The sequence below is a fragment of the Thunnus thynnus genome, chromosome 17, assembly GCF_963924715.1.
Source record: "Thunnus thynnus chromosome 17, fThuThy2.1, whole genome shotgun sequence".
NCBI lineage: Eukaryota > Metazoa > Chordata > Actinopteri > Scombriformes > Scombridae > Thunnus > Thunnus thynnus.
The window spans coordinates 15,345,268-15,373,198 of record NC_089533.1 but is presented as its reverse complement, the minus strand read 5'-3'; the positions used below and the strand labels follow the sequence as shown (position 1 = coordinate 15,373,198).

At 40.7% G+C, this 27,931-nt stretch overlaps 2 protein-coding genes across 2 annotated transcripts in view; one reads left to right on the top strand and one right to left on the bottom strand.

Moving 5' to 3' along the window:
* The first annotated feature begins 211 nt into the window (after nt 1–211).
* Nucleotides 212–27,931, top strand: part of prkcab (protein kinase C, alpha, b) — a 101,332-nt gene continuing 73,612 nt past the window's right edge. Inside the window, exons 1-2 of the mRNA XM_067616438.1 lie at nt 212–539; nt 738–769. Coding sequence (XP_067472539.1) covers nt 373–539; nt 738–769 — 199 coding nt within the window. The 5' untranslated portion in view covers nt 212–372. The remainder of the gene's footprint in view (nt 540–737; nt 770–27,931) is intronic.
* LOC137201401 (uncharacterized) lies at nt 1,037–2,658 on the bottom strand. Its single transcript, XM_067616439.1, has 4 exons — nt 2,547–2,658; nt 2,385–2,443; nt 1,214–2,309; nt 1,037–1,120 (listed from the first exon to the last, which is right to left on the bottom strand). Exons 1-4 carry the CDS (start codon nt 2,567–2,569, stop codon nt 1,108–1,110), a joined length of 1,191 nt encoding a protein of 396 aa, XP_067472540.1. The 5' UTR covers nt 2,570–2,658; the 3' UTR covers nt 1,037–1,107.

Below are 27,931 nucleotides of genomic sequence, written 5' to 3'. Positions count from 1 at the left end.
AGCTATTTTTGCATACAATATTAACAAAATAGCTTTATCTAGTACATATAGAACACATAAGTTGTGCCATTAGTTGGACGTGGCTCACATAGTAACCAAAAGCAATTCTGAACAGCTCCATCATGTAATTGTGCTCTGAAATTGGAGTGAAATAATCCCACAGCACCTGAAGGCAGACTTCGCCGACGTCACTTTGAATGAAAAAGAAGCGCTCAGCTGTAGTCCAGGCAGAAGGAGGTGTGCGGTCTGTCGAGAGCGCTCCACAAGGCAAAGCACCACTTGTCAAGAGCTGTAAAGAGACAGGACCTTCACAGAAATCGGACCGGACAACACGAAGTTGTGGCTGTGTAGTTTTTTGTTTTTTCCCCCATTATGGCTGACCATCTTTTGCATTATAATGACTCAGCTGGGGTTGGGAACCGATTTGCCCGCAAAGGTGCTTTGCGGCAGAAAAATGTGCATGAAGTGAAAAACCACAAATTTACTGCGAGATTTTTCAAGCAGCCGACGTTCTGCAGCCATTGTACAGACTTCATATGGTAAGCATCCCTTATGCATACCCATCTGTTCAGATATGATGCAACCATCTTTCACTTGTAAAGAGTTTTGATAGAGAAAGGTTTTTCTCCCCCCATAAAAAGTTTGACATTTAATAAAATTGTATATACTGCATTTTCACCATGTGGCAAAAGAAGCCCTATGTGTACCAAAACTGAGTTAAATTGTTTTTGTTGCAGGGGATTTGGAAAACAAGGATTTCAATGCCAAGGTAAACCACTTGCATGTGTGTTTGTGTAAATTCTTGGTGACAGTCAGAGGCATAATTTGTCTGAGACAAGGAACACAAGCCCTGCTCAATACATCTCCTGTAATGTTACAGCACCAAACTTCACTTTAGTTGAAAGCTGTGCACTTCATGTTCACTTAAATTATCTAGTTGTGTTTGGGTCATTCTGGCCAACTTCCATTTAGGAGTTAAGTGACTCCATGAGTGAAGACTGTATTAGGTTACATGAAATAGAGCCCACAAAGCAAATAACTCAAATCAGCTTTTATTTTGATTTTCCATTTTGACCCGATACTGTGACACATCCATGGCCTTACTGATTACCATTTGGTTCTGGAAGACAAAGTGTTAACAGTTAGGCATTGTTTTTGTGGAGAATGTTCACAACAAGCAGTGTTAAGCTTAAGTTTGAAGTAGCAGACATACCTTTCAGGGTTCTTTACACCTTTAGTGGCAGCTGGTTGACTATGTGCAGTACTTTTGACACCCTTGGAGTTTACAGCTATTGGAAATTCTGGGGAGTACTTGGATTCAGTGAGGAGATACCTGCCTCGCTGGTAGCCATTTCTGGACTGCATGATATAGCTTGAGGGAGGTGGAGGAGGGATTGGTTCACTCAATCCCTGGGAAACCTCAACTTCTTGGGTGTTGACTGGTTCTTGTGGAAGCCAAGAGGAGATATCACGTGGCTGGTAGTGTGTTCGACTGAAGTCAAGGTTCTCTCCTCTAGGGAAGCTGGCAGAGGGGTCTGCCATCTCAGATGGATAGGCAGGCTGGGCTCCTACATTGGATGGATAACTGGGGAATGAAGAGCTCCCTTGTGTGGAGGCATAACCAGGTGAAAACCCTGGGTCAGTAACTTTGCTATAACCACCCACAGTAGCAGAGACAGCACCATAACTTGGATCAGACAAGCCATCAGTATTCTTAGAGGGCAACTGGAAGACTTCCTCAAAGACAAGATGGGGACTCCTACTCAAGTCACCTCTGTCTGCTCTGGAGCCAGTGTTAAAGTCCTGGTTTTGGTGTCCAAAACCATAGTCAGCCCCACCATAACTGCCAGAAGCCTGAGAAGGGTAGGATAGAGTAGGCTCATAGTAGGCAGTTGGACTAGCATACTGTGTAGAGCCACCAGTGTTCGGAGAGAGAGGCACTCTGTTTGTAGAAGCAACACTTACGGATGATTGAGGTTGAATAGGGCTCGGCTGAGAGTTTGCTGCATCATTCAACTGGTTGTTGGGTCTTAAGGGAAAAAGAAGTGGTTTGTCAAGGTTGTCCAGCCCCCAGTCTCTTGATTCACCATTAATGAGTCTCTCTGCCTCACGAGCACTAGGTGTGTTGGGCAGGTTTTGGCTAGTTGGGACCAAATTTGGCTGCTGTGCAACTGGGGGTTTGCTGTAGCCTGTCCCATAGTTATTTGAAGCCTGCCAGTTAGTCTGACCAAATATAGGAGCATTCAAAACTTGATCTTCTCCATCATCCCCAATGTTACGGAAGTCAGCCACATATGGATATCCATAACCTGTAAAATTACCAATTAAGATAGCAACAAGAGGTATTTCTGAGGCTTAATGTGGTAATTAAGAAGACAGACTACCTTTTATAGCTGGCAAACCAACACTGCCATTAAACAGCAACAAACAAATCCAGGAAACCCTGCAAAAGAGGCCAGTGAGAGACAAATACCTGATTAACATCTCTGATGAAGGTAAAAAAAAAAAAAAAAGTGATCAGAAAGTCACAATTTAATCAAACATACCACAAAAGGAGTCCAAGAGCCATGGCTGTTAGCTGAGAAGCAGCACCCTGTACTCCTCAGTAGCTATGGTTTGAGACAGACAGACAGACAAGTGGGACTAACAAGAATTTAGAGTAACCTCTGGCCTTATTATTCAACCCTTTGTGTCTCTTTTATACTGGTGCTTCAAGTCTTATCTAACGAAGATCATTAGCAGCTGCTGCTCAAAGAGCAATTAGTGTCCAAATGAGCAACAGGTGTGACAGCTGGACAACACCACCCATTGTCTCGGTGTGAAACACATTCTTCTAAACATGCTCAGTGTGATTTATACTGAAAAATTGTATGATTGTGTTTCTTTGAAGAACGCTTGACACTATTTCATTTGACTTGGTATTTCTACCAAGAGTAGATACTGTAGTTGACTTTTGCTTCATGCGTCTACAGAGTCAGGGTACCACATATGCCCTGAAGTCAACACCTTGTTGCCACCATCTTTGCTAGTGTAACATTTCTCTCCAGACCAGTGGTTCTCAAATTGGGGTCCGAGGAGGGTTAAGGAGGGTTTGAGGGGGTCCCCAGTAAAAAGGGGAATAATTTATTTTCACTATAATTCCATCCGTAAGTAAAACAATGACAGAATGTATAACTGTTTTGGTCATGGGTTTCATAAACATTCTGTAATAAAACATCTAAAAGCAAAACTCTTCTCAGATGGGGGACCCTGGGACAAAAGCTTATTAAATGTGGGGTCCATGGTCTAATTTTTGTCAGTTTGGGGTTCTTGACAGGAAAAAGTTTGAGAACCACTGCTCTAAACATCTGATACTGTAGCAAGGGAGAGGATGGCAAAGGAAGGGCCAACTAAGAGGGAGACAAAGATGAAAAGAGTAGAAAGAGATAAAATAGGGATAACTGAGGTGAAATAAAGGTTAGATCACCAGAAGAGGGGGCTTGTAAACAGAAGGCAAACAAAAATATAATATAAAATAAATGAGGAAGGACTGGATGGAGTCAATTAAGTTTATGGAAATGATATGTAATATGTGTAAAGTAAGATATTTTACATTCTGAAGGCGTCGCTGCAGCTCAATTTGCATATGCACTCGTACATAAATAGATGCATGGCACAGCAACTCTACTGCCACATGCTTTAGATGTGACAGGATTACTGAGACTGAGTTTAAAGCATGATCTAACGCATGCTGAAAAAGGCTTAATCATCATGTCAGGAGGGCCAGCACTGTAGAGCTGCTGTGCATTTTTAAGGTGGCAATCTCACGTTGAATGAATTGACCAAAGCACAAAACACCACATCAAAAATGTTTACTAAATATAGATATGGCGGGCAAAGTCCTCATAACTCCTGGGGTGGATATGTTGTGTGACCATGTCTGCTTGCGTTTGTGCACATGTGAAAAAGTAATTAGATTGCATTTAAGTTTAAATTCATGTGCCTTTTTCTTTAAATGATATAACTACAGCCTTATTTTCATCATATGAAGCATGTACTGCATGTGAGTGCAATGTTTGTCAGTGCAGTTTGATATGCTGCTGATGACCATTAGTGCATCATGAAAGTGGGCTGACAGAAGCACTCTCTTAGATATAGACAGTGCTTGTGCAGAGTGTGCATAGGAAATGCATTGCTTTTTGAAAACCATATAGAGGGGTAATCCGAAGAGACCTCGATGTTTTCTTTATGGGATGGATACATAGGCTTTTGTAACACTTTGAAGACATGGAATACTCAACTCAATTGTCATTACATGTTTGGTTTTTTTTTGGGGGGGGGGGCATTTTTGCCTTCATTGTCAGAATGTAAAGTCAAATACTGTGTCTACTTGTGTCTCCGTGATACCAACAGTCATTGTGACAAACTCATATCTATGTTGCTAAAGGTGACAGTGTTGCGTGTGTGCAGCTCACTGACAGAAAATTTGGCTTATAAGAACTATTAGAAAGGCGATAAAGCTTGGGTCCTGTGACCATTCATCTTCATCATTTTCATCATTTTCATCATTTTCCTGCATGGCTGGTAACAGCCATGCCTGGGGCGACTGTGGCTCAGAAGGTAGAACTAGTCGCCTACAAACTACAGGGTCGGCAGTTCAATCCCTGGCTCTTCCTGCCCATGTGTCAAAGTGTCCTTGAGCAAGACACTGAATCTCATGTTGCTCTCGATGGTCAGGCCAGCACCTTGCATGGCAGCTCCACCACCATCTGTGTGTGTGAGAATGGGTGAATGAGAGGCAAAAAATTTTACCAGTTTATTGTTATTGTTCTTAGGAGTGGGCAGATTAAGAGCTGCCTAGAGCTTTCTGCTGTGCTTTGAAAAGACAGAGAGTAGCTTTTTTAAAATTTCCCTGTGATCACCCACCTCCACCAAGCAGTGGAGTGCTGTCCGAAGTAGCGCCATAGCTGTGGACACTAGGGATGCACCGATCCAACTTTTTTAGTCCAGATACCGATACGATACCTGGGCTTTGGGTATCAGCCGATACTAAGTACCAATCCGATACTAGTGTTTAATTAATAAGCTGTATTGTTCGCTTTGTGGAAGAGAGAGACTCATTCTTTTATGTGTAAGGCAAAATCAGGCTTGACTTGAACATTGCTTTCATAACTTTGTAAAAACAAAATGTAACAAATAAATACATAGATATAAATTTACTGAATTGTTATTTATTAAAATAATGACATCCAATACCAGATCGGCCCATTCTCACTGATACCTGATCCAGCTATTTGAGTCAGTATCGGACCAATATCTGATATCAGTATCTCTAGTGGAAACGTCTTTATCACTTAAGTATCTCTTTGTAGGTGGAGGATCAGGCCCCTGCTGTTCCAAGGGTCATGACAGGTCTATCTTTTTATTGTTGAATCTAAGAAAGGTGATGTCTCCTTGGTTAGGGATGTAGGACACATGTTACAGAATTACAGATGAATGAATCACTTAATAACCAAGATCATACATAATGCCTTTTTGTTCAGCAGCCTCACATTTAATGGCATTTTCTTAAATAACAAGGTATGGTTGTATATTCACCGTAACCTACTTTATCTCCAGTCACCACAGGAACAAAGATTTGATTCTGGATACAGTTAAAAAACGTTGTTATTCATAAATATACAGTATATTTAATGTAGATTTTAGAAAAGTCCTTGTATCTCCTGTTGGCTTTGGTGTAGATCACTGTGGACAATCAGTGACAGTGACACATCCTGTCATATGGACAAGCTGAGTTATATTCTATACCATTATACACTCAACTTGGACGTCACTCTTCCCTATAATATAACATTTTAAAAAAAACTCCTGCACACTGTTTCGCTTGTTGCTGGCACAGTATATTTTTTTCACAATGTTTTGGTCTACACGACGTTTATTAGATATATGGAAAAACATCACAGTGGTATGAAAAACATCACAGTAGTTTCATATATACATATATACTAGGTAAATTATCTGATAAACTTATACTGGTGTTTCTAGATTGAATATCAATCTCCTCTTCCTTGTTTTTCTTTGGAGAACCCTCTCTACTTAGGGATGCGCCCTCTGCTAGTGCAGAATGGACTCAAACAGAAAGGTATTACTAATGTATGGAAAACATCCTTTGCCCCCACAGTAAATGAAAGTAATAGCAAAGTCAAATGAATCTTAGCATGTAAAAAAAATATATCCTTTAGGTTAATAGAGGTCCTCTGTTTTGATCGATGTTACTTTTCACAAATGTGGATATATTGATTGAAATCAAATGATGTAGGAAAAAATAATAGGCTCCAATTTCAGTGATAGCATAGCAGACAAATGGATGATCTACAACACTTGCAGCTCCTCGTGTCAAAAATGCTCAAAAAAGTTCTGTTTAACTGCTGTTTTTGATTTGAAAGGTTGACTTTATTGGATATCTTTAATTAGTTACATACTCCTGCTTTGATTTTCAGGCATGCCTTTTATACTACTATAATGTACTACTACTATAACTGTCTCTCCAAACAGGAGAGCATCTCATTGAAACTAGTGCAGTGAAAGCGAATGAGTGTGTTTCAGTGTTGGCTCACTCGCCACCAGGGTCCTTGCCCTCCTCTCCAGCCTTTGAAGTTGAGCGTCTGTGGAAATTACAGTGCCATCTGGAGAGTTGAGAACCCATCACTGGGGAGAGAGCACCAAGTCTGGACAGAAGAAAGGCGAGAGATGGAGGGAGATGAGATTGGAAGTAGAAAAAGAAGAAAAAGAAGAATACATAATTTAGATAGGGTGGAAAGAAGCTGAGAAGGATGCAAAGGTGAACACGTAACTACGCGACTAAATAAACACAAGAGACTTGCAATTGCACGGGTGGAAGCGTGAGGGTGAGAGAGATGCTGAAGTCAAAGAGGCCTTTTACACATTCTATCCTCTTGCTGCAGAGTTCTGGCAGAGATAAAGCAAACGGTGTGACTACTCAGAGCAGATGAAAGAGAGCAGAGTGAAAACAGTGGTGGATATTATATCTAGGTAATGACCAGTTGTAAACTGTGGCCAAGTTACGTCTGAGTAGTGATATTTCAGATTGTCGAGTGTGTGGAAGTCAGCTTGTAATTACATTTGGATCAGATTGACTGAAAGTCACAGTGAAATAGAAGTTAGAGAGTCTTTATCTTCTGTAACGTGATGTATTACTGAGTGAAATGGAATATTTCTGTGGAGTTTAATTACAAGAGCGATTTAAATCTGAAGCAAATACACACTGTTGGTCTCCACCTACACTTCCCTCATCCATGTTTTTAGATCAGGAGGAGGGAGAAATTAACAAATTAGAGCACAACCATGTTCTTTTGGAAATATAAATACCATTTTTGCCATATGACCCACAAGCTAACGGTCAGGTGTTATTTTGTATGATGGCTGGGGTCAGCTAATCACCCGGAATCTTACTTGATTGGATAACTTATGTGCACACCTCTAAGTTTAAGATGAGTGATCATAAATATTTTAATGTTTTACAGGAAAAGAGAGGGATTTTGATGTATAAAACAAATATTTGAGATAATACCAAGAAATGATGGAACAATTTCCTCAGGGAAATAGGAGTAGAACATAGAAAATGTATTTTTTAATTCTTAGGAGTCTTTAAAATCTTGATAATATAGTGAGGTTTGGATGTAGGCAGATTCATTTGAAGTAATTTATAATGGATAAAAAATGAATTTATTGTATTGTGTATTGATCCCCAGAGAAACATTCTTCTCTCACTCTGGTCACGGATCGAGTACTTTGCTCAAGAACCTTTCAGAAGGGCAGAAGGACAGTCTGCTCACTATGTTATTGCTGGTATGTTCTCCATGCTGTTTCTGTGTCTTCTAAAGTCCACTTTATGCTTCCATGGTATAATCTCCATAACTGTAACCGGCCCAGTTTGTTGTTTTTGAAATACATTTGCATACCAATGGAGCCAACTTGCCTACTCTCATTTCCAACCCAGTAAGTATTTACTTCACATCAAGTGATAATGATGAGATCTTTATCATGTGTGCAGATGAGGGTGTTGTGTGTAGGCTGCTCCACCACTCACTGGGACATTTGCTTGCCCCTGTGGGCGACATCATGTATGTGTCAGTTAGCATGACGAGGGCTGACACATGCCTCCAACAAGACCATCAATGAGCCCTAATGGCTGCGTAGGTGTAGAGCCAATCTCTTCCTCCGCTCAGAATGGAGCGATGAACCTCATTAATCAATCAAGGAGCAGAAGTGTGGGGGTGTTGGAACATGAGAGTGAAAGCTGTGCACCTCCTGATGGGGAGCCCCAAACAATAAAGATCTTACACAAAGACAGGCGAGACGCAACGCTGCTCCTCTCAAGTGACAAGATCTGAAGGGTCCTCCCGCTCCTGCGTGTGAAGATGGCCTGCATATGTTAAGTCATTAAATTAAATCTTGCTTTGGTTGTTTTAATAAAAAACAAAATGAAGTCTTCATTATGGATTTGTTTTTGAAAAATTATTAATATTCTACTCAGTGTTCTGTGGGCGTTTACTCTGCCATACTTTACTATTTACTCTGCCACATTTTTGGGAAATAACATAGATAAATAACAAGATAATCCATTAATTTAAAAGCATATGTTATTATTTTTTTATTTAATCACTCATATATGCCAAAAAGTGAAGCTTGTTAATTATAAGCATTACTCACTGCCTCCTGAAAAAATCATCAGTGGAAGGAATAAAATACTAAGAATAGAAGTAGTGCAACTAGGAAACTCTGAATACTATTAACCCTCATTCCTTGAAGTATTTGAACAATGGTTCAAATGTTATTTCGCAGGCAAATTAGATTTTACAGCCAGCATAATGATAAGCACCTGGAAGAGTGACAAAGTCAAATGCTAAAATTCTCATTAAATACATTTTATAATGTATTCTGAGGTAAGTACTGTGCAGTGAGGGAAGACTTTGTACTTCAAACTCGCTGGCTACTAAAATAATTTTCAACTAACTTCATTGTCATCAAAATCTTGCAACATTCCTTTTAGTTTGACTTGAAAGATTATTTGTGATATCTCATGAAAGTCAGCAAGCTCAGTATTGAGTCTAAGAAGTGTCTGCTTGAGACTTTTAAAAGAGGCTTGTTGAATGTGGAGAAGTCACGGAAACATTCCGTAATATATCAACGATGTTAAACCCTCTACCCAGCTGAATGGCATTAATTACACCAAGAGTGGAAGCTTAGCTGGCCTGGATAATTATGTGTAATTCTGCCTCTGCTTGTCTCTGCTCCACTCTCAAAATGTCCCTTTTTACTATTGAGTGCTGAGTCTCTCTATTTCCCCCTCCCTCTCTGTGTGTCTCTTTCTCCCTTCCCCTTTCCCTCCCTCTCCACTCCTCACTCGACACTACTGTAGCAACAAAGTGGGCCATTTCCATTTTGATATCATGGTAACAGCTCTTCCGGGCAGTTTTCATGTGTGTTTTATGTTACCAGTAGCCTTTTTCCATTGGCACTTTTGGCTGTGCCAAGTCAAACCATGCTGCGTTGATTTGTGTTTCCATTACCAATTTAAACGTGCCGAGTTGTGCCGAGTCACGCCTGAGGTGGACCGTCTCCGAAGTCAGGTCAAATCACGCCCGACCCACCGCCAAGCGGGTTGCAGTGATGTCAGATGGGCTTTGTTCACCATTCAGGGACAAGCTGGCTAATGTCTGGTTTAGCCCTCCGCTAACTTGAATGGGATAAAATGATTCATGATGCGGCTCTTCTAGACTTTCCAAATTTTATCAGACCGAATGGAACAAATTCTGATAGTGAAATGAGTCATTTCGTAGGGGGTGTGATGCTCATAAAAATGTATCCACCATTTTACAGCCACTCCTTTGAACACTAGTCACAGCCCGGCGCACTTTCTGGGGGCTTGAGTTAACAGAGGTAAAGAGGGTGCTACTTTTAAATTTCATCAACTCAAGACAAGCGCATCATCAGTTAAAGACACACCTTCAAGTGTGTAGCCCTGTTGTAATGGAGATGCAGATCCCTGCTGCACTGAGCTGACGTGCCAAGTCAAACCAAGTCAAGCCAAGCCAGCACATGTGTATGGAAAACCCCCACAGTTAGCATCCACTCTTGGTGATTGCGACCCCTTTTTCTTGTTCTGTACATCGTGCCCCTGCAGCTATATTCAACAGATTAAAATAACACACACTACTTCGTATTAACAGACAAACTCCTTTCTATCACCTACAAATCACAAACCACACGTTTTCCAGCATGTACCTTAAATATTGAGTCAATCTCTACATAATTTTAAGTTTGAGCAATTTCTTTGCACACCTGTGTGCTTCCTGCCACCAAACTCTCATACTGTATTATTGGCTCTAGCCATCCTTTGTCTGCACTGGTGGCTTGTCAGATTAAATTATAGAACCTTAACAGCCCATGCCCAAAAGGCTTTTTGATCTGCATTCCTGTTTGCACCCGTAAAGACGGAGCGACAAAAGACCTTCGTATTTGTCAATGTAAAGGGATTGCCACAGTCTGGGTGCTGAACAAAAAGCTCTTATTTTAAACTCCTTTAGAGAGTATGAGGAGGAGAGATGATATGGAGTTGGAATGAATGGATGTTAGTGGTGAGAAGTAAGGAGGGTAGTAATTGATTTACACTTTTACATTTAGAGGTACTAATAAAAAATATGATTGGTGATTTTCTATATTTTTCTTATTGTCAACAAACCTCATGTGCAGAGCCAAACCAACGATGAATTACTCCTACTTACAAGTTTTGTGTGTGTATCCAAAACCTCATATATTGTATTTCTCTATGTCGTAGACCTCCGTTGTTGTCCAAAAACTTTTAAAAACAATGAGCCACACTGCTGCACTGGATGACATGTTCCTTCACCACGAAGAGTATTATACTATTTACAATACTTGTAAATAGAATCAATTCATTGTTGGTTTGGCTCTGCACATGAGATTTTTTTGAAAATAAAAATATAGAAAGTCACCAGCCATATCCTTTAAGGCATGAGAAATTACCTATTGCTGATACTGTCCAGTACATTGAGGAGTAGTTGATTTTAAAGACACAATGAAACAAAATTAGATTTGCTGTTCCAAACATCAGTGTTATTTCCAGAAGTTTGGTGGTAAATTCTGCTGATATTAGCTTATTGGGCACCTCTCTGGTATTTCACCTCCACCTTGGTCATCTTTGTGCTGTCATACAGCTGTGGCAGTGTCACTCAGTTATATGAATTCAAATTGTATTCAAGTATTATGTGTAACAATATCTGTGTATGTGCAGTGACCAGTTCCTAGAAATCCACTCAGGTGCCTCTCACACTCCAGACCTGCGCTGCGTCCTTTGCCTTCTCTGTTACAAAATCATTTGGACTAACAGCATAACTTCTCTATATCTTTTACATCATCCTCATGAGCTACTGTAAACACTTGCCAGATATGCCAGCATGGTGTGCCAAGGTTACCATGGTAACAGTGCTTAGCCCTCGCTCTGCCTGTGATGTGCCAAATCTCTGCCAACTAGTATACCCCAGGCGAGCACTTCCCTTTAAAAAACCCATAACACAAAACACCACTTGTTTCCAAATAATCCTTAAATGATGATTCAACATGGGAGCTTGGCATCGCCTCTTCAGCTTCCATTTATACAAATTAAAAGGGCCTCGATCGCTGTGACAGTGCATTTTATGAGCCTGTCTGGGTAGTTTGTGATCTTATAAGGCATGTGTAAATCAAGATATGAATATAGCACACCACCAACAGCATTTGGTGATCACACCCTCAAGCTCATTAAAATGGGGGAAGAAACCATATCTGATTCACAACAGATTCTGCCCCCATTCTCAGGGCAACAGTGACCGCCACAAGTGCAATATTTTCATTTTAACAAACTGTCTGGGCAGATCATGTCACAATGTTTTGCTTGCATAACACAATGTCATCTGGTGACATTAAAAAGGGGTCTTTTTGGAGGCTCGGCAGCATTACTCAGCTGAGAGTGGGTAGTTAATTGTCAGGGAGCTGCCTGTGTGTTTTTGCTGAGGCACAATGCAGTGTAATAAGATGACACATGCTCTTCCCTCATAATCTCACTTTTAACAAACAAAGGCAAAAGAGCAGTTGGAGAGGGCTTGAAGGGAGAAATCTTAAAGGAGTGAGATGGAGATCCTGGAAAGATGTGAATCTTCAAAAAAAAACGTATGTGTGGCTGCATTTGTTTGTGCTGTGTGCATAAATAACAGTAGGGAGTGACAGGAGCAGTCACAGCATTGTGATTTAATATGTGTGGTTTCCAAAAATGGCACCAAGAGGAAAGGCAGAGGAGATTCCTGACAGGATGTAATAAACTTCTAGCTGGATAGACAGTTTTACACATTTGTTTATTCGAGTCTGCCTTTGCATTTGTCTTGGATTGTTTGACCCATGCACAGACTGACACAGTGTGGGCTCATAGTGGAAAGTGTGTAACGACGTAGTCACCTGATTCCTGTGTGTGGATTTGTGTGTTCCTCTCAGAGAGGAGCTGGAGTAGCCTGTGCTTTATCTCAGTGGGGATTTACGGGGTGAAAGATGGCAGCAGGTTGAACCTTCATCCATTATAGATGGCGCAGCAATGATTTATATTAAAGACACTATCAGCACATAACAGAAGGCTTACATTCCAGCGTCAGACACTTAACCCCATTATTTGTTCATCTATACCCACCTAAACCATCTGTTACCATGACAACATACAATATGCTCAGTGTCACTTCCTTTCTCAAACTCATGGTGAATTGATCAATATAGAAAGTGTGCGTGCTGTCTATGCTGGATGGAAAGACTCTCCCCCGGGGGAATTTAGAGCAGGAGTGCTCACCTCTACATGTCTTACCGCTCCAGCTGTGCTTAATGAATTCTGTGGTGATTACACCCGCGGCTATTTCGGGAATGGTTTAAAAGATATCAGTCTTGACCCACATAAGGTGAGCACAATGTGTACTCAGGGGATTTTGTGAGTCTGTGTCTTATAGCATGTATGTGTGACTGGACTGTCGTCAGGTATGACGCTCAAGGGTTGTCGATCCTCAGAAAGGTCATTGTGGGCTGAAAATCAATAACCATAATATAGCGTCATCATTCACATTCTTCAACACTGAGCAGGAAGGGACTGTTCTCTATTTGTTGTTGTATTTTCAGTGTTAAATGGCACGCTGATCCTCGTGGATTTTGATAAGCAATCCTCTGCAGTAATCGGTCAGCATCAGTTTTCTGGTTGTGTAGCGCTTGATAGCACTCTGAATTACCTGACTACTTATCTGTTTTATTCTTATTCCTCCATTACAGTTAAATTAAGTCACTACAGATCTAATTATATCTAAACCATATTGGTGGGCAGAGTGAGAGATAAAATCATGCTGTGAAAAGAGAGACGAGAAAGGTGCAGATAAAAAGTAACTAAAAGACACATAATAGGGGAGAAGCAGGGAACGTGTGGCTAAGATGGACACATGGGACTTTCCCAGCCTCAGAGTAATATTTTTGCTATTTTTGTGCAAGGACAAAGATGCAGGGAGACAGGGAGCCAGGGAGAATGAGGGAGAGGCAGAGGGTTAGAGAAAATGTGTGCCAGTTTTCTGAAGCGTGCGTTTCTTCTTCCTGCTCCTGTGGTGCCGTGTGAGCATGTGTGTGTGTTGTGCAGTTTGAGGGTCACCCAGTAAGAGACTGCAGCGCAGCTCTTAGTCATCCTCACACTTTGCTCCCTTTTTACCTGACTGTCCATCTGTCTACATGTTTACCACAATAAACAGATTCCCTGCTGTAAACAAATTAAAATATGCAAATGTGTAACTGTACGTAAGGTTACAGTAAGCACTGAGAAGATAGTGTGCAGAAATTTTAATGAGTGCATCATGCTGCTCAATAACAGGTTGTTTTTTTTTTGCATTTGTCTTGTTGTCTTGTTTTTTGTGATTTAAAAAAACCCCATGAAATAGCAACAGATATGCTTTAATGTCATATAACTGCAAGCCGATGATGTAGTGTGATAATATCTAAGACTCAGTAATATGCCCAGATAAGACTCTAGACAGACTTTAAAGGGAATGAAACATACCTACAGTAAAGAACTCTCTCTCTCTCTCTCTCTCTCTCTCTCTCACACACACACACACACACACACACACACACACACACTCCACAGTTATGTATGATATCAGATGTCTATATTTCTGATCAGCTATTAATGGTGAACTGCAGGTTAGTATGAACTCTCTTTCACATGTTCTTACTGTTTAAAACCTCCTGTCTTAAAATTTTTTGCAGACACAGCTGCAGCTTTTCCAAACACATCCGTGCACACGCAGCACATGCAATCACACACACACACACACTCAAACCTCTCTCCCTCTTTCATTGTATGTTTTTCTTACATGCATGCATACAAATTCACAGGCGCTGCATCTGCAGTATTCTCACCTTGTACGCTCTTGTGGGTGAAGAGAGGAGATGTTAGGAGAGGAGAGAAGAGGAGGACAGGAGACGGAGGCTGTCAAGTCCAAGTCTCTAATTGAAGGTGTCATGGTTGTGTCTCCTCCTCGTCTTTCCCAGCCTCCCTGCACCGCTCAGGGCAAATATAGCAACAGGCTGCACAGGGGAGAATCAGTGCTTTGCTACCAGGGTTTTTTTGGCATCTGTACGGTACAATGGAAGGAATTTTATCCTTTGAAATGCATTTAGGGTCTCAAGGGTCCTACTAATGAAATCCCCTTTCTTAGAGTCTGTGCTGTTTGTTTGTGTGTGTCCATGCTATGTTAAGATTTCTCTTTCTTTTACCCATAAGTCTTTCATATAAACATGCAACTCACACTACAAGTAGAGAAACTAAATTGTGAATGAAAGTCAAAATTCTACTCAATTAAACTAAATTACAGTCAAGTCTATCAATTAGGCTCACAGCTTAATAACTAAATTAATTAAACCATTATGAAAACTGTTCTGTCCTTAAGTATAAGAAGGATGTGTGTGGGTTTGAGTGGGTTGCATCAATTCCCCAACTGTTGTAATATTTGAAAGCCTGCACTGTAGCAAAAAGCCCTGTGGATTTTAATGACTATGAAATCACTGTGGCCAACAAAACTTGTCCATTATTTAAATTAAAGATATAACTAATGATTAATGTAGCCCAAACTCATTTTGAATACATTCAGGCTTTTACTAAAGCGGTTCTCTCCACTTATCAGTGATGTCACTATATTTTTATCACTCTCGTCATGATGAATTTGCAAAATGGTAAAGTGACTGCCCAACAAATCTCTCTGCTAGTTCAGTATTCAAGCTAGAGGGAAGAAATGCTAATGCTGAGGAGTGCTCAGTTGTTATGCATCTCCATAGATCATGAGGACAGTTGAAGTGCTTCCTCTATGGTTGAAGGAGCTTCGTTTACTGCCATACGCCTTGTTGAGTCGACCTTTGTTCTGATATGGTGCCAAAGGTTGCAAAAAGTAATCTGAGTTGATCTGAGAGTGAATCAGCCCACTTTTGCCTTTTATTTTTCCATATCCATTCATTGATCTGGAATCAGTTTGTCTGTGTGCAAGGTATTAATTAAGTATGAGACAGATTCTCAGTATTGAAACAGGAAACAACAATCATACCAATAAAAGTATGAGGAGTGCTGTCATACACTTCTGCATTCTAACAACACATAGTTGAATACAAAAACAAGGATTGAAAACATGTCATAACGCTCTTTCTTGCTATCTCTTGAATTAGGAACACAGCCTTCATTTGTTTCTGGCTGTCTGTTTGGCTCATAAAATTAGTACATGACAAATGACAAACCTGCTTAATAGCAAAATTATGGAAAAGAAAATACATTCAGTCATACTGTATACAGGGTTGAAATTACAAATGATTTTCATTATTGAATATAATTATTTTCTTGATTAACTGAATTGATTGTTTGTCCTAATAAATGAAAAAAAAATCCATCACAATTTCCTGAAGCCTATACTAACATTTAAATTTCTTGTTTAGTCCGACCAAACAGATCAAAACCTAAATATGTTCAGTTAACGATTTGATTTTCACAACTGTTGTCGATTAATTTTCTGTCAATCGACTAATCAATTAGTTGACTTATCATTTCATCTCTGGTTATATAGTTTTGTGTTCATTCTGTGCATTTCAGTATGTATTTGTCTTGCATGAACGTGTGTTCTTCCGGATGTATGTGCATGAGTGTTTTGCATGAGTATTCTGCAGTAGCTGTTGCTGCTGCAGGAGGACCAACGTGACTCCCTGCAGATCAGGAATAGTAAACCATACATCAGCCACACCCCACATGGCAACAGTACTGCACACACCTACCCACATACGCATATGCTCACAATCTATATACTGAAAGGCTGCTATGTCTTTAATAAACCACATATTACAATAGCACATTATGACTGCGACGCCTTTGGAGACTCTAATTCAAACTGAATGTTAGACAGACATGGTAGCCTTGACAAGTCAGTTCAGACTGTGTCAACAGCTCTCTGATCCCAGCCGGCTGCACGGACAGAGCGGATCCCACTGGAACAGTGCTGCAGTGGAAGCTATTGAGTGAGAAATTAGGCCCCCATCTGTAAGAGCAGCTCTTCACGTGAAGCCAGAGAGGGCTGGTAAGACACATAGTGGCAGGGAAAGGAGTGAGAGAGGTGGGCGTAATTGTATCTGAAAGTGAGGCTAACCACGTATGTATTCAGCGGTCTTGCATAATCACCCCACTGTGGAGAGCAGTTAAAATAAAGAGAAGGGTCCGAGGCTCAAAACCACTTGTCCTACAAGCTCTAAAAGCTTTTATTGTTTCTTTTTTTGGTCCCAATTCATGTTTTGTTTATATACAACTTATTTGTGTGATTACCTGGTGGGGACTTTTTGCTAAAGGACCAAAGAACAAGTTGAACCTACAGTGGAAAATATTTTCCACCAACTATCTATACATTTGTGCCAAACTTCGAGTGCCATGTATGTTCTGATGAGGGCTTCATGGACTGCAACCTTGAGCTGAAATTTATGCTGGGATTAAAAGCATCTATTAAGCTTGTTTGTTTCAGTGGCTACTGTACTCCAGTATTCATTGTTACATTAAGAGATACACTCCTGATACGACCATGACCAAAGATGTAGAGTAGATATAGATTTTATTTTCCTGCTAGGCTCATATTTTAGCATTTCATGACCTGATGTCAGTGCTTCCTTTGTAAGCCTTGCTTTGTGGCAGCAGTCTTTATTGACATAAGGTTAAAACAGCAGAATGTCCCTTTAAAGAGTTGAGAAAAAAGGCAAAATTCATGAGCTTATATTAAATGTGGATATTCATATATCATCAAATCATTCATTCAACCTGTGTGACAAGATAAAAGGGGTAAAGCTCATAGCGCGCCTCGGTAATTTGTTTCAGAGGAGAGGGAGGCTATAGGTTTAAATCAAGTTTAAATGGCAACCTCGTGCATTTCCAGTTTCACTGAGATATAGTCCTGTCTGCTCAGTAAAAGGTCATGACTTATTTAGTACACATGAGAGCATGAGTGCTGACCAGATATATGGAGCAGGTATAAATTTCTCCTTCTGATCTCCTGTCTTTTTTTCTTTTTTGAATTTCAGAAACATATCAATCACTCATGTAGACTAACAATTGCTGTGATTGTCAAGACTAGCGTGTGTAATTGTGTCTGGTGCATACCACCCAACAAAAGGGGTTTGAACAGTCTGACCGAGCCACCAACAACCTGGCAACCCCGCTATCTCTTAAAACCCTCTCAGAGCTGAAAAAGTCATATCATTGTCGTTGAAAATGAACAGAATAAAGTCAAAGATGAAAGTGTTGAGAGAAGAAAAAAAAAAATAAGACCACACAGGGTAGCGTGGGAGGTAGCAGGTGCTAATTGAAACCATCTTGCAGAAAATACAGAATGCCATTTCGCCACAGCTGTTGCCTTTCGGTTTTTCTTTCTCTTATTCAGCTCCAAATGGTACGAGCCACGCTCTCGTCAGGCTGACTAATCGCTCTGCACAGGCTTGGATGCAGGCGTGTGTGGATTAACTAGGCCAATTAGCCAAGCACAGAAATGCCTAGTGATGAGAAGAGTCATGCTCCCTTTCCTCATACGAGTGCCATTAATCAGCAATAAAGAGGCTGAAGCAACACTACAGTGTACTGAATGCTTTACTACTCACAGTGGCCAGATTTTCTGGCTCAAGCCTCTTGACCTCAATACAGCATGACTGTGTTTCTCTGGGGCTCTGCAGTATTCGTGCAACAAAAAAATACACTTGTGGCAGGCTTAAGAAGGGGACAGAGAATGAGAGGTTGTGCCAGTGAGTGTCTGTTTTCAAGTCTCTGCATCTTTAAGGAGTCTGTGTCTGCATGTGTAAGTGTCCATCTGTGATTTTTCTCCCAGCATCTGCACATCTGTGTATCGGGATGAGGGCGTGTGTATATGTGTGTGTGTGCATGTGTGTGTGTGAGAGAGAGAGAGAGAGAGTGTGGTGGCAGAGGACAGGCCTCTTGGTGAGAGTTGTCCAGTCAGCTCTTGCAGTAAACTGGCCCCAGCTGACCCTGGATCAGCTCATCAGCTCTGGGAATGAAGATGGAAGTGTGTAACTCCTTTATTCTTGTGTGCTTGTTAGCTGACTCACAAGTTTTTCTCCTTACAGTTATTATTAAACTGCTGTCTTATCCAATTTTATACTATATAATAACAACCTTAGACACCTTATAGAAAATCAGCAGCATCTAAGAGGCCTCTTCTATCCTTAACTCTACTCTGAGCTACCTCTGTGTATATTTCAGCTGATTTGCTGTCAAATAAATTGTGTTGTTATTCACGATTTACTACCTGTTTTTCATGCCTGCAAAAGGGCCAGGATGATTCATCTTAATTTAAGCATTGTGTTTGTTCATCTGACTCTGGCTAGATGTGCAAGTCCCCCATCACAGCGTGCAGAAATATGATTCATACTACTACACGAATTCACTGTGATTCATGCAGCTCAACCAAGTCACCACTGGAAGAAAAGTTGTCAGATGTAGTTGTTATTAAAGCTGAAGTCTTGTGCCATTTTGCTACTCGCAAAATGTATTTGATTTAGGCGTCATGTTTGTACAGCTGACACACAGCCAGATCTGATGGGGTAGTTTCTGATCAGCGGAGGATGTTTGATTTTTTTATTTAGAACAACTGCCAGTTGTAATATTCATTTTGAAGATTAGACTGAAATGAATATCAAGCAAGGACGTTTATCTGACCTAAACAATTTTTTTAGTTCCAGCTGAAGGGAGCTTGTGTATGGGAATGTTTCTAGGCTCACACACACACACACACAAACAATTAAACAATTACAATAAGAATAAACTGTGATGTCTCTTTTTAGTCTAATTACCCACTTGCATACTTGTTGTTAAAAGCTTCTGAAATGTTGCCGGTGCTTTTTTCTCAGCCATGTTAACAGAAATTGTAAAGGTGCTTAGAGCATATTTTCTTAGTCAGCTTCTTACTATGAGTGGTTGGATCCCAAATGAAGACACAGTTTTCTGTCAAAGTTTGAACAGTTTTCATGATTCAGTTTGTGCTGTTTTTGTTTTGATGTGGGATGGGCTCAGTTTTTAAAAGGTGATCGTGTTCTCCCATGCACCAATCAGAATTTAGCAACATTTGAAGGGGCAAGCAACAAGTGAGGCAATGGACTCCTTTAGCCAAACTTCAGAAAACAAAGAAACCAAAAAGACAGAAATAACTGGAACCACTTAGGTTCACTTTCACTTCAATTGGCAATGAAAAGAAAAGAGGCTTGCAAAATGATCATTTCTAAGTTGGAGTTAGTTGCAAGAGATGTTATTGTGGGCAAAAGGCAGATCAAGTGACTACGAGGACAGCAGGGCCATTATAGTCACTCTGTGGCAACTGATCTGCTAGTTGTAACACAACTGAAGTAAAGATCTCAAAAATGCGGTGGATGCCATAAAAAAGAAATAAAAGCAACCAAAGATAAAGTGGCACTGATTGAGCGACACCGCCAGCGAGTTTAGGAGAGACCGATTAGTGTGGTAAGAGAATTTAATAACATTTAAATCAAAATGACAGTTTGCTTATGTTGCCAGAGCACTGTCAGTCAGATTTGATCAGACCACACCCATACAGTCCCGATGAAGAGCAATAGCTTAGCTTTAAAGCTTAGAGTTTAACTCTTCATAAATAATACGTAAAGCTTTTTTTCTGGACTGTAAGTTTGACTCTTGCTCATTTAGTCATGAAGATTTAATGTGTTAGAGACAACAACAACAAAAAAACATTTCAGATTTTTGCAGAGAAAATTTGCACCAGTTTGAATTACATGCATCATGGCTCAAGTTACATTTCTTAAGCTAATCAGCATGCGGTTGCTATGGAAATAAATGCAAGAATATGATACAGATTGGTAGAAGAGGGGAAAAGTGTCTCTGCTCACTGCTTTAATTTGATGCGAGAACAAGAAAGAAGTAAGAGAGGCAAGAGAAAGGTCAATAGCAAACATCAAAGCCCGCACATTTGAGTAGCAACTGTACCAACCTGCTTAGCTGTCATATTGTGTCAGTTGTATATCAGCAGCTGGTATTATAGCCCTTCAGCAGCATGAAGCCTGTAGCTTCAGGTAACCTGTGACCAGTAGTGAAGAATGGAGCCAAGTGTTTGTGTCTTATATAATCTATATCATTATATAACATTTGTAGATGTGTTTACTCACTGAGTAGTGTTGCTGCAAGTGTGGCCTTAGACCATATTGCATCAGAACTGTGTTAATGAAAGCATATTTTTATGTTTACAGTTTTCTTCACCACAAAAGTGAGTTCACTCAAGTTCAGTGTTGTATACAGAACGTTTCATTTTGGTCTCTCTTTGAAATTGAGAAATGCTTTGTGAGCTTGGAAAGACAATTCAGAGATGAGAGAAAGAGAAAGGATGAAAAAAACTAGACCTGCAAGAGAATTTATGGAAAGTGACTGAAAATGAGGAAAGAAAGAAGTGTTATTTATGTTTCAAAATGTCCCGAGACAAATTTAGCCTTGACTTCACTGTTCACAAACAAATTAGTCGAGGACATTCAGTGCTGCAGGAGTGGAAGATGGTCTGATGTGGATGTGTGGTATTAGCCAGTCCCCAGGCACTTGGACTTGGACTTGGCCATGACCTTTGCTTTTTGCCTGACTGGCTTCTGCCTCAGACTGTGCACACAGAAGCCAGAGACATAATAAAGAAAGCAATTACCTCAGGCGACTGAGCATTTATGCATATTCAGGTTTGTGCTCTTTTTTTTACACGCGTGTTTGCATGCGTGCTTGTTCACTCCTGAACCTGATAGCCCGTCTAACGTACCGTCTAATTTGGTTCCATCTGCGTACAGCAGTGTCAGCCTGAGAGCTTCTGTATGGACCACAGCTAGTCAGACTCATTACATTACTACCACTGTGACACCTGATACACAGACACAGGGGGCTCTGAGCCAGACCACTGCAGGTGATACATCACTGTCTGGACGTGTGTGTGTGTGTGTGTGTGTGTGTTCATAAGCGTGTATGAGCGTGCGACTGAGTAACTGAGAGGATGAGGAGACAAGAGAACCAGACTGTGAGTGTATACTGTATGTGTACATTGTTGTGTGTGCACTTGTGTGTTTGTATGTCTGTGTGTGCAAATGTAATGGCTTCTGTGTGCATCCACATTTATGTGCATACGAGTATGTGTGCAAACACATGACAGAAATGGTGTGCAGCCATAAGCATAAACGTGTACTTGCATATTTGTGTCCTCAAACGCGTGTGTGTGCGCGCGCCTGTGTTCAGAGTCATATTTAATTCATGAGGCAGTATCACTATATCCCCTGTGTGACTCAGAGATGTCTGGCAGCCAACCACTCCCACCTGTAGTTTGGAATAATTGATCCAGTCCCCTTGTGGCTGTTTCTTAATACAAACACTATTAGTGTTGCAAAGAGTGTGTGTGCATTTGTGTGAGTACACATTGCATGTGTATGTCTTTGTGTGCCCTGTGTGTGTGTGTGTGTCTGTGTCTGTGTGCATCATACCTGATAATGGTTGTATTCATGTATATGCCTGAGTGGCTCTGCTATTTTTTTCTATACTTTGTATGCATTCCAGGGGTGTAAGCTTGCTAAAAACCTGGAGTGGGTTGCACCAGCTGTTTGTAAATCCTCCACTAAGTTGGAGCATTTAAGTCCTTCCGAAGTCCTTTGTAACCACTATTTAGTTTCAAATTTACAAAATCAGGTTGCACTATTAAAACTTAGTAACTAGTAAACACTTAAGTAATGTGTAAATCAGCTAGGAAACATATGTAGCGCTGCCCAATAGGAAGCAATCAACTATGTAAACAGGAAGTCACTGTAGCAACACAAGCTGTAACATAACTTACAAATATAAGAGTTTTAGGGGGCAAAAGATAAAATGTAAGTATGACTTGGTTTTATTTATATATGTATACCTGGAGAAATATGTGTGTTTTAGAATTTAGTATTCATGCAGTAATGAGAGAGAAATATCACATTATGCAAAGATAACCATTGTTTGGTAATATGGTCATTTAGTCTGATGTTATTGACATAAAGTCTGGTAATTTTGCTGTTCAGCTTCTGAGTTTTTTTCTGTGAAATTTTAACACCTACTAACTGCCAGGTGGCAGTTAATAGGTGTAAAAATTTAGTAACAACTCATCTCTACTTAAGAACTAGTTTGTATGGTGCAACCAGTTTTAATTTAGTGATGCGTAAATCTCCACTTAGTTAACACTGGATTCCTGGACTTACACTGAACTGTACTATTGTTGCAATATTTCTATAAGTTTAATGTTATTTGATTATGATACCTGTCCTGTTAGCACAATTTAGCTCAACTAGCTGACATTAGTCCAAATATGCACTGCTCGGTGTTTCCAGTAAGGTAGCACTTGCTTCGGTCTGAGGTAGTGGTGCGTGTTTCCAGAGTGTGAAAGGCACCACCTCACACCAATTTTTTTTCCTAGGGTGGTGAGGTCATGACTGGCCCTACTCTGCCTCTGATTGGCAATTACTCATTGCCTTCATTGGTTGGGTTGGTTAGGTTTAGGCATGAGGAATGAGACTGGTTAGGGTTAAGGTAAGAATATCAGGGTAAGCCAATCAGAGGCAGAGTAGGGCAGGTCATGACTTCGCTATCCTAGGAAAAAAAAAATTGCACAGCCCACACTCCTTGGAAGATCCTGGCTCCACACGAAAAAGATGGCGCCGACCATAAGCAGCAACACTGCTGATCCATACAAACCACTGGGTGATGTCACACCTCTTAATATACAGTCTATGGTTCTAACTAGGCTAAGTTTGAACTTACGGACGGCTGACACAACCGGCTCCCGAAGCTTAAAGTTTGGAAATTAATGAGTTATCATTAAAATATTTGATCCTTTGCCAACAGAGATTCATTGCTGCTGACTCGAGCCACTCAGGAGATGCATAGCCCACACAATGTGGAAGTGTGTTACAGTTTTTAAACTCCTTGTCTGTGGCGCTTTAGTGCTTCTGTGATGCAAAAGTGAGAAACACAAACCACAACGTGCCAAAAAAAAAAAAAAAAAAAAAGCAGCATGCACCCTGGGGACACCGTCTCTAGTGTGTGTGTCTGCTGTAACAAGCTGTCCAGAAATGCATAATCAAACAGAAATAACTGTCATCGCCTGTCAACCTGCAGCGGTGTGTGGGAGGAGACTTGGAGGTGATGCAATCTGACAAGGCCAAATTCACCTTGAACTCAATTTTCACCCCGCCCACCTTTCTCTCCACCAATCAGATGTCACAAGGCTCCCATGTTCTCTGCAACTGTGCGTAAACACACAGCAGTTCAGTAAGTTTGTCGCGATTGTTTTGTTTTGCTCTGTTAAAAACTGAGACACATCCCTACTGTGCTGACTCTCCCCTGAGGTGTTTTCTTCTCTGTTCTCTGCACTTCCCTACTCCCATGCAGACATTGCATAATTCCTTATGCATGCACATATATAAACAATCAAATACACACACACACACATGCATATTCATGCAGCAGGATATTGTGGTGATTGAGATAATTGCTAGACACAAACAAAATCCAAGGAAAGGTTTGCTCATTTTCTGTGCCCTTAAACATTGTGTGACATTTTAGACAAGAAGAGATGTTTGACTCCTCTGTTCTCATATCATATCTGATTTCCTCCTTTCTCTCATTCCTCTCTTCTTCTCTTCTTTTTTTTCTTGCTTTGCTTTGCTCTTTCGTCCATCAGTGGTCTTTGTGAGCAGCTTTATCATTGCTTTCAAGGTCGCACATTCAACTCTGTGTTAACTATGTGGGTGTGTGAGAGAGTGTTTGCGTCCCCTCTGTATGTCTTTGTCCCTTATGTGCCTGTAGTCTACATGATTGAATGTATGTGCTGAAATTGAGTTTCCAGGCCTTTGTTGTGGCTGCAACTCTGTTAATTTCCTCCCTCTGCAAGTAAACGCTGCTTGCCAGTATATATCACACATACTTCATCTCCCAAGGGAGGTGAGAAAAGGACAGAGACTTACAGTATATTGTGTTATAATGTGATATACTGAAGCAATTTGGTCTGCCATGTTTGTAGTTTGTAGCAGTGAAACGATCTGGCATTATTGGACAGGATTTTTTTCCTGTAGAGAGGGTTTGAAGGTGACCCGCCTCGCTTCAAATTCTGCACCATCTTTACCAAAAACTGAGAGACCTATCTCATGAGCAGTGTGGCGCTATGTGGCAAGTAGAGGCTAGCTAATTAGCACTAGCCATTAAAAGTATAACTCAGATGACTAAGATGTTAAACACAACAGGTGTTGTACAAAGTACAAAGCAGATTCAGGTTTATTTGTCATGTCAACTGAGAAAAATACAGTTTCTTCAGAGGTCGGGTGTAAAACTGGAAAATGTCAGACAAAACATAAAGGCGTTAAGACAAAAACGTCAAACAGCTGAAGTGTGTGGGTGCATGAAAACATGGGTGCAAATCCAAGGATGTTCAAGTAAAGCGTATATGGCTTTAAAAAGAGTTAAAGGATAAAAAAAATATGCAGTATATATGCCCTTAAGTATTATTTTTGACCTGTGTAAGTTCTTTTTGTGTTACATGAAATTTGTGACCACATAGTTGTGAATTACATTTAAATGACTCAGATATTTTATTATAAGGAATGTAAGAAGAGTACCAGGAAAATACAAATAAATATCATCCCAGAAGGATTTCTGCAGGCTGATGGAAAGGCCACTTCTGGAGCCTTTCTTATAGTCTCAACTGTCATTGAGTCACTTCAGCTTTGGTCCCTGACCATCTATCTCCACTAGTCTCAATAGAGAGTTGGTGGTTAGGGGTCACAGTCACAAAGATCTGCCACTCACTGTAGTGGCAGAAGTTCAAAGGCCACACTGCTGAATCAGAGACCTCAATGAGAAATAAAAATGTTCATGCTTCATTTCTACAACACAGAATAAACATTAGTAGAGCTGCAACGATTAGATGATTAATCAATTAGTCGATCGACAGAAAATTAATTGATAATCAATTTGTTTTGAGTCATTTTTTAAGAAAAAAATCTTATTTTCTAGTTTATTTAGTCCTCTGTGATAGTTAACTATATATCTTTACATTTTCAGACATTTTATAGACAAAACAACTTATAACTTAATTGAGAAAATAATTGGAAGATTAATTGATAATGGAAATTAGTGAGTTAGTTGCAGCCCTAAACATTAACAGTGCTTAAAGAGGCAAAATTTGCTCCTCTTTGGTTGTAAAGCATTATATATTTCTTCAAAAGTGTTAGTCACACTGTCTAAAGTCTATACAGAGCTACTAACCATGTCTGCTTTATGAAGAAATTTGCTTCAAGCACAGATAAAATCATGCATGCTGTAACTGTGAATGTCCCAGTGCGAGAGCGGAAGACTAGTGGAAGTGACCAGGACAGTAAACAGCTGATGGATACAGTTTCTCTTTGAGTTTGACCTTTGAACTCCATCAAAATTTGACGAGAACTTGACACAGGCCATGGAGTATGCCTCTCTGCTGTACTGTATGGAGCCAACAGCGCTTCCATTGGCCCATTGTCCTGTATGGTTCTCTCTATGGTTATCTTTCAGCTTTTTCCACTGCTCTCATTCAGTACTCACACATGCTTGTGACAGATATAGCGTTTCATTCATCATTCACTGTTCTCACCCATGCACGCTAGCCTGAGATATGTCGCTGTGTTTGCATATGGACGTATGTATCAGCGCACCACCGCCTGTGTATTTATAGTGTCCATTGGCCAGGTGGAGAGGAAATGTCTTCTCTCACTTCTCCAACACGGTGGGGTTAAGTACACACTGTTCCTGGCCAGAATTAAGCCTAAAAATAACCAAGAAAGGATACACACCTCCTCTCTCCTCTCCTCTCCTCCCCCCTCCTCTCTCCGCTCCTCTCCTCTCCTCTCCCCTCCTCTCTCCGCTCCGCTCCTCTCCTCTCCTCTCCTCTCCTCTCCTCTCCTCTCCTCTCCTCTCCTCTCCTCTCCTCCTCTGTCATATTCCTTGCCTGGAGTGACAGTGAATCTGCTACAGAAAGCCCACAGAGCCATAACAAGTGGGAAACAGAGCATCTTACACGATCAGCAGCCTGGTTAGGAGGAAGCTTGTCTCTGTCTTTGTTTATATGAAGTCTACTGTAAGCACAAAGGTAATGGATAACTTGTATTCATAATTTCCACACAATTTGTGTCATCGTTTGTCATTTCCCTTCAAACAAAGCTGACTGACTGATCACTTGACTTCACCTCAAGTATATTTTGCTTGTAAAAAAAATTCCGTACTGATCCAGCATTTGGCTCCCTTCGAAACATCCATCTCTACAGTCGTCAGAACCCTAAACCCCTGTGGATTTGTTCCGTCTCTCTCCGCCTATTCATCCATCCCCTCACACACTTCCCTCTTTTCTCCTATGGATCTCAGATGAAAGCCGCAGTTCTTTTTGTGTTCCGATGCACTCTGGGGGCCCAGATCAATTGAATGTGTCTGGAGGGTATTGAATTGGTCCGGCGCTGCAGGTGTCCTGCCCTCTCCCTTATCTCAACCACAGGCCTTTCTTCTTGGCAACAGCATGCCATAATTCTATTAACTGTGGCTCGGTAGATTACCAATTTCACCAGATTAGCCAGAGCTAAATCCACACTTAAAAGTGTCAGTGGTGGGGAGATAGAGATGTAGAGGTGTAGAAATGCCACCACAAGAGATGATGAAGGTGCACCTAAACAGACAGGCACTCACATGTATCCGTGTAGGTATGTACACACATCATAGGGTATAATATGCTTTCCACCTTCTGCACACACACTCACAAGAAAGCGTTTGTGTTGTGTAAGCTGCTTTGTAATGCCAAAGCCCCTTATCTCTGTGCTTATGCAATTAAGCTGGCGAAACAAAGCCCACAGTAATTAATCATAATATCCCTGACAATACAGTATGTCACTGTGTCACCTCTGGTCCTGCTGTTTCACACAGCTATCCTGAATACTGCAATTCTTAGAAAGCAGAAAACTACACTTCTTACTACCGAGTTTCCCAATCAGATCCCTGCGCATGAGTCATACTAAAGATATATTACAGTGGCATTAAATTCACCAAAAAACTCTCTTGATTAAGTATTCCTTCCTCCTCCCTGTTCATAGGAGAGTGTGAAGAAACTTGTAAGGTGTGTGAGGTGTCTTCACAGCTCCTGATTTGTGGGGTGCATGTAACCTCCCGTAAGCTCCCGGAGTGCCTCTGTGTTTCAGCCACCGCAGCATATTAGCTCCTACTTTATTAAAACAGCTTTTAGATTTATGTGCGTAT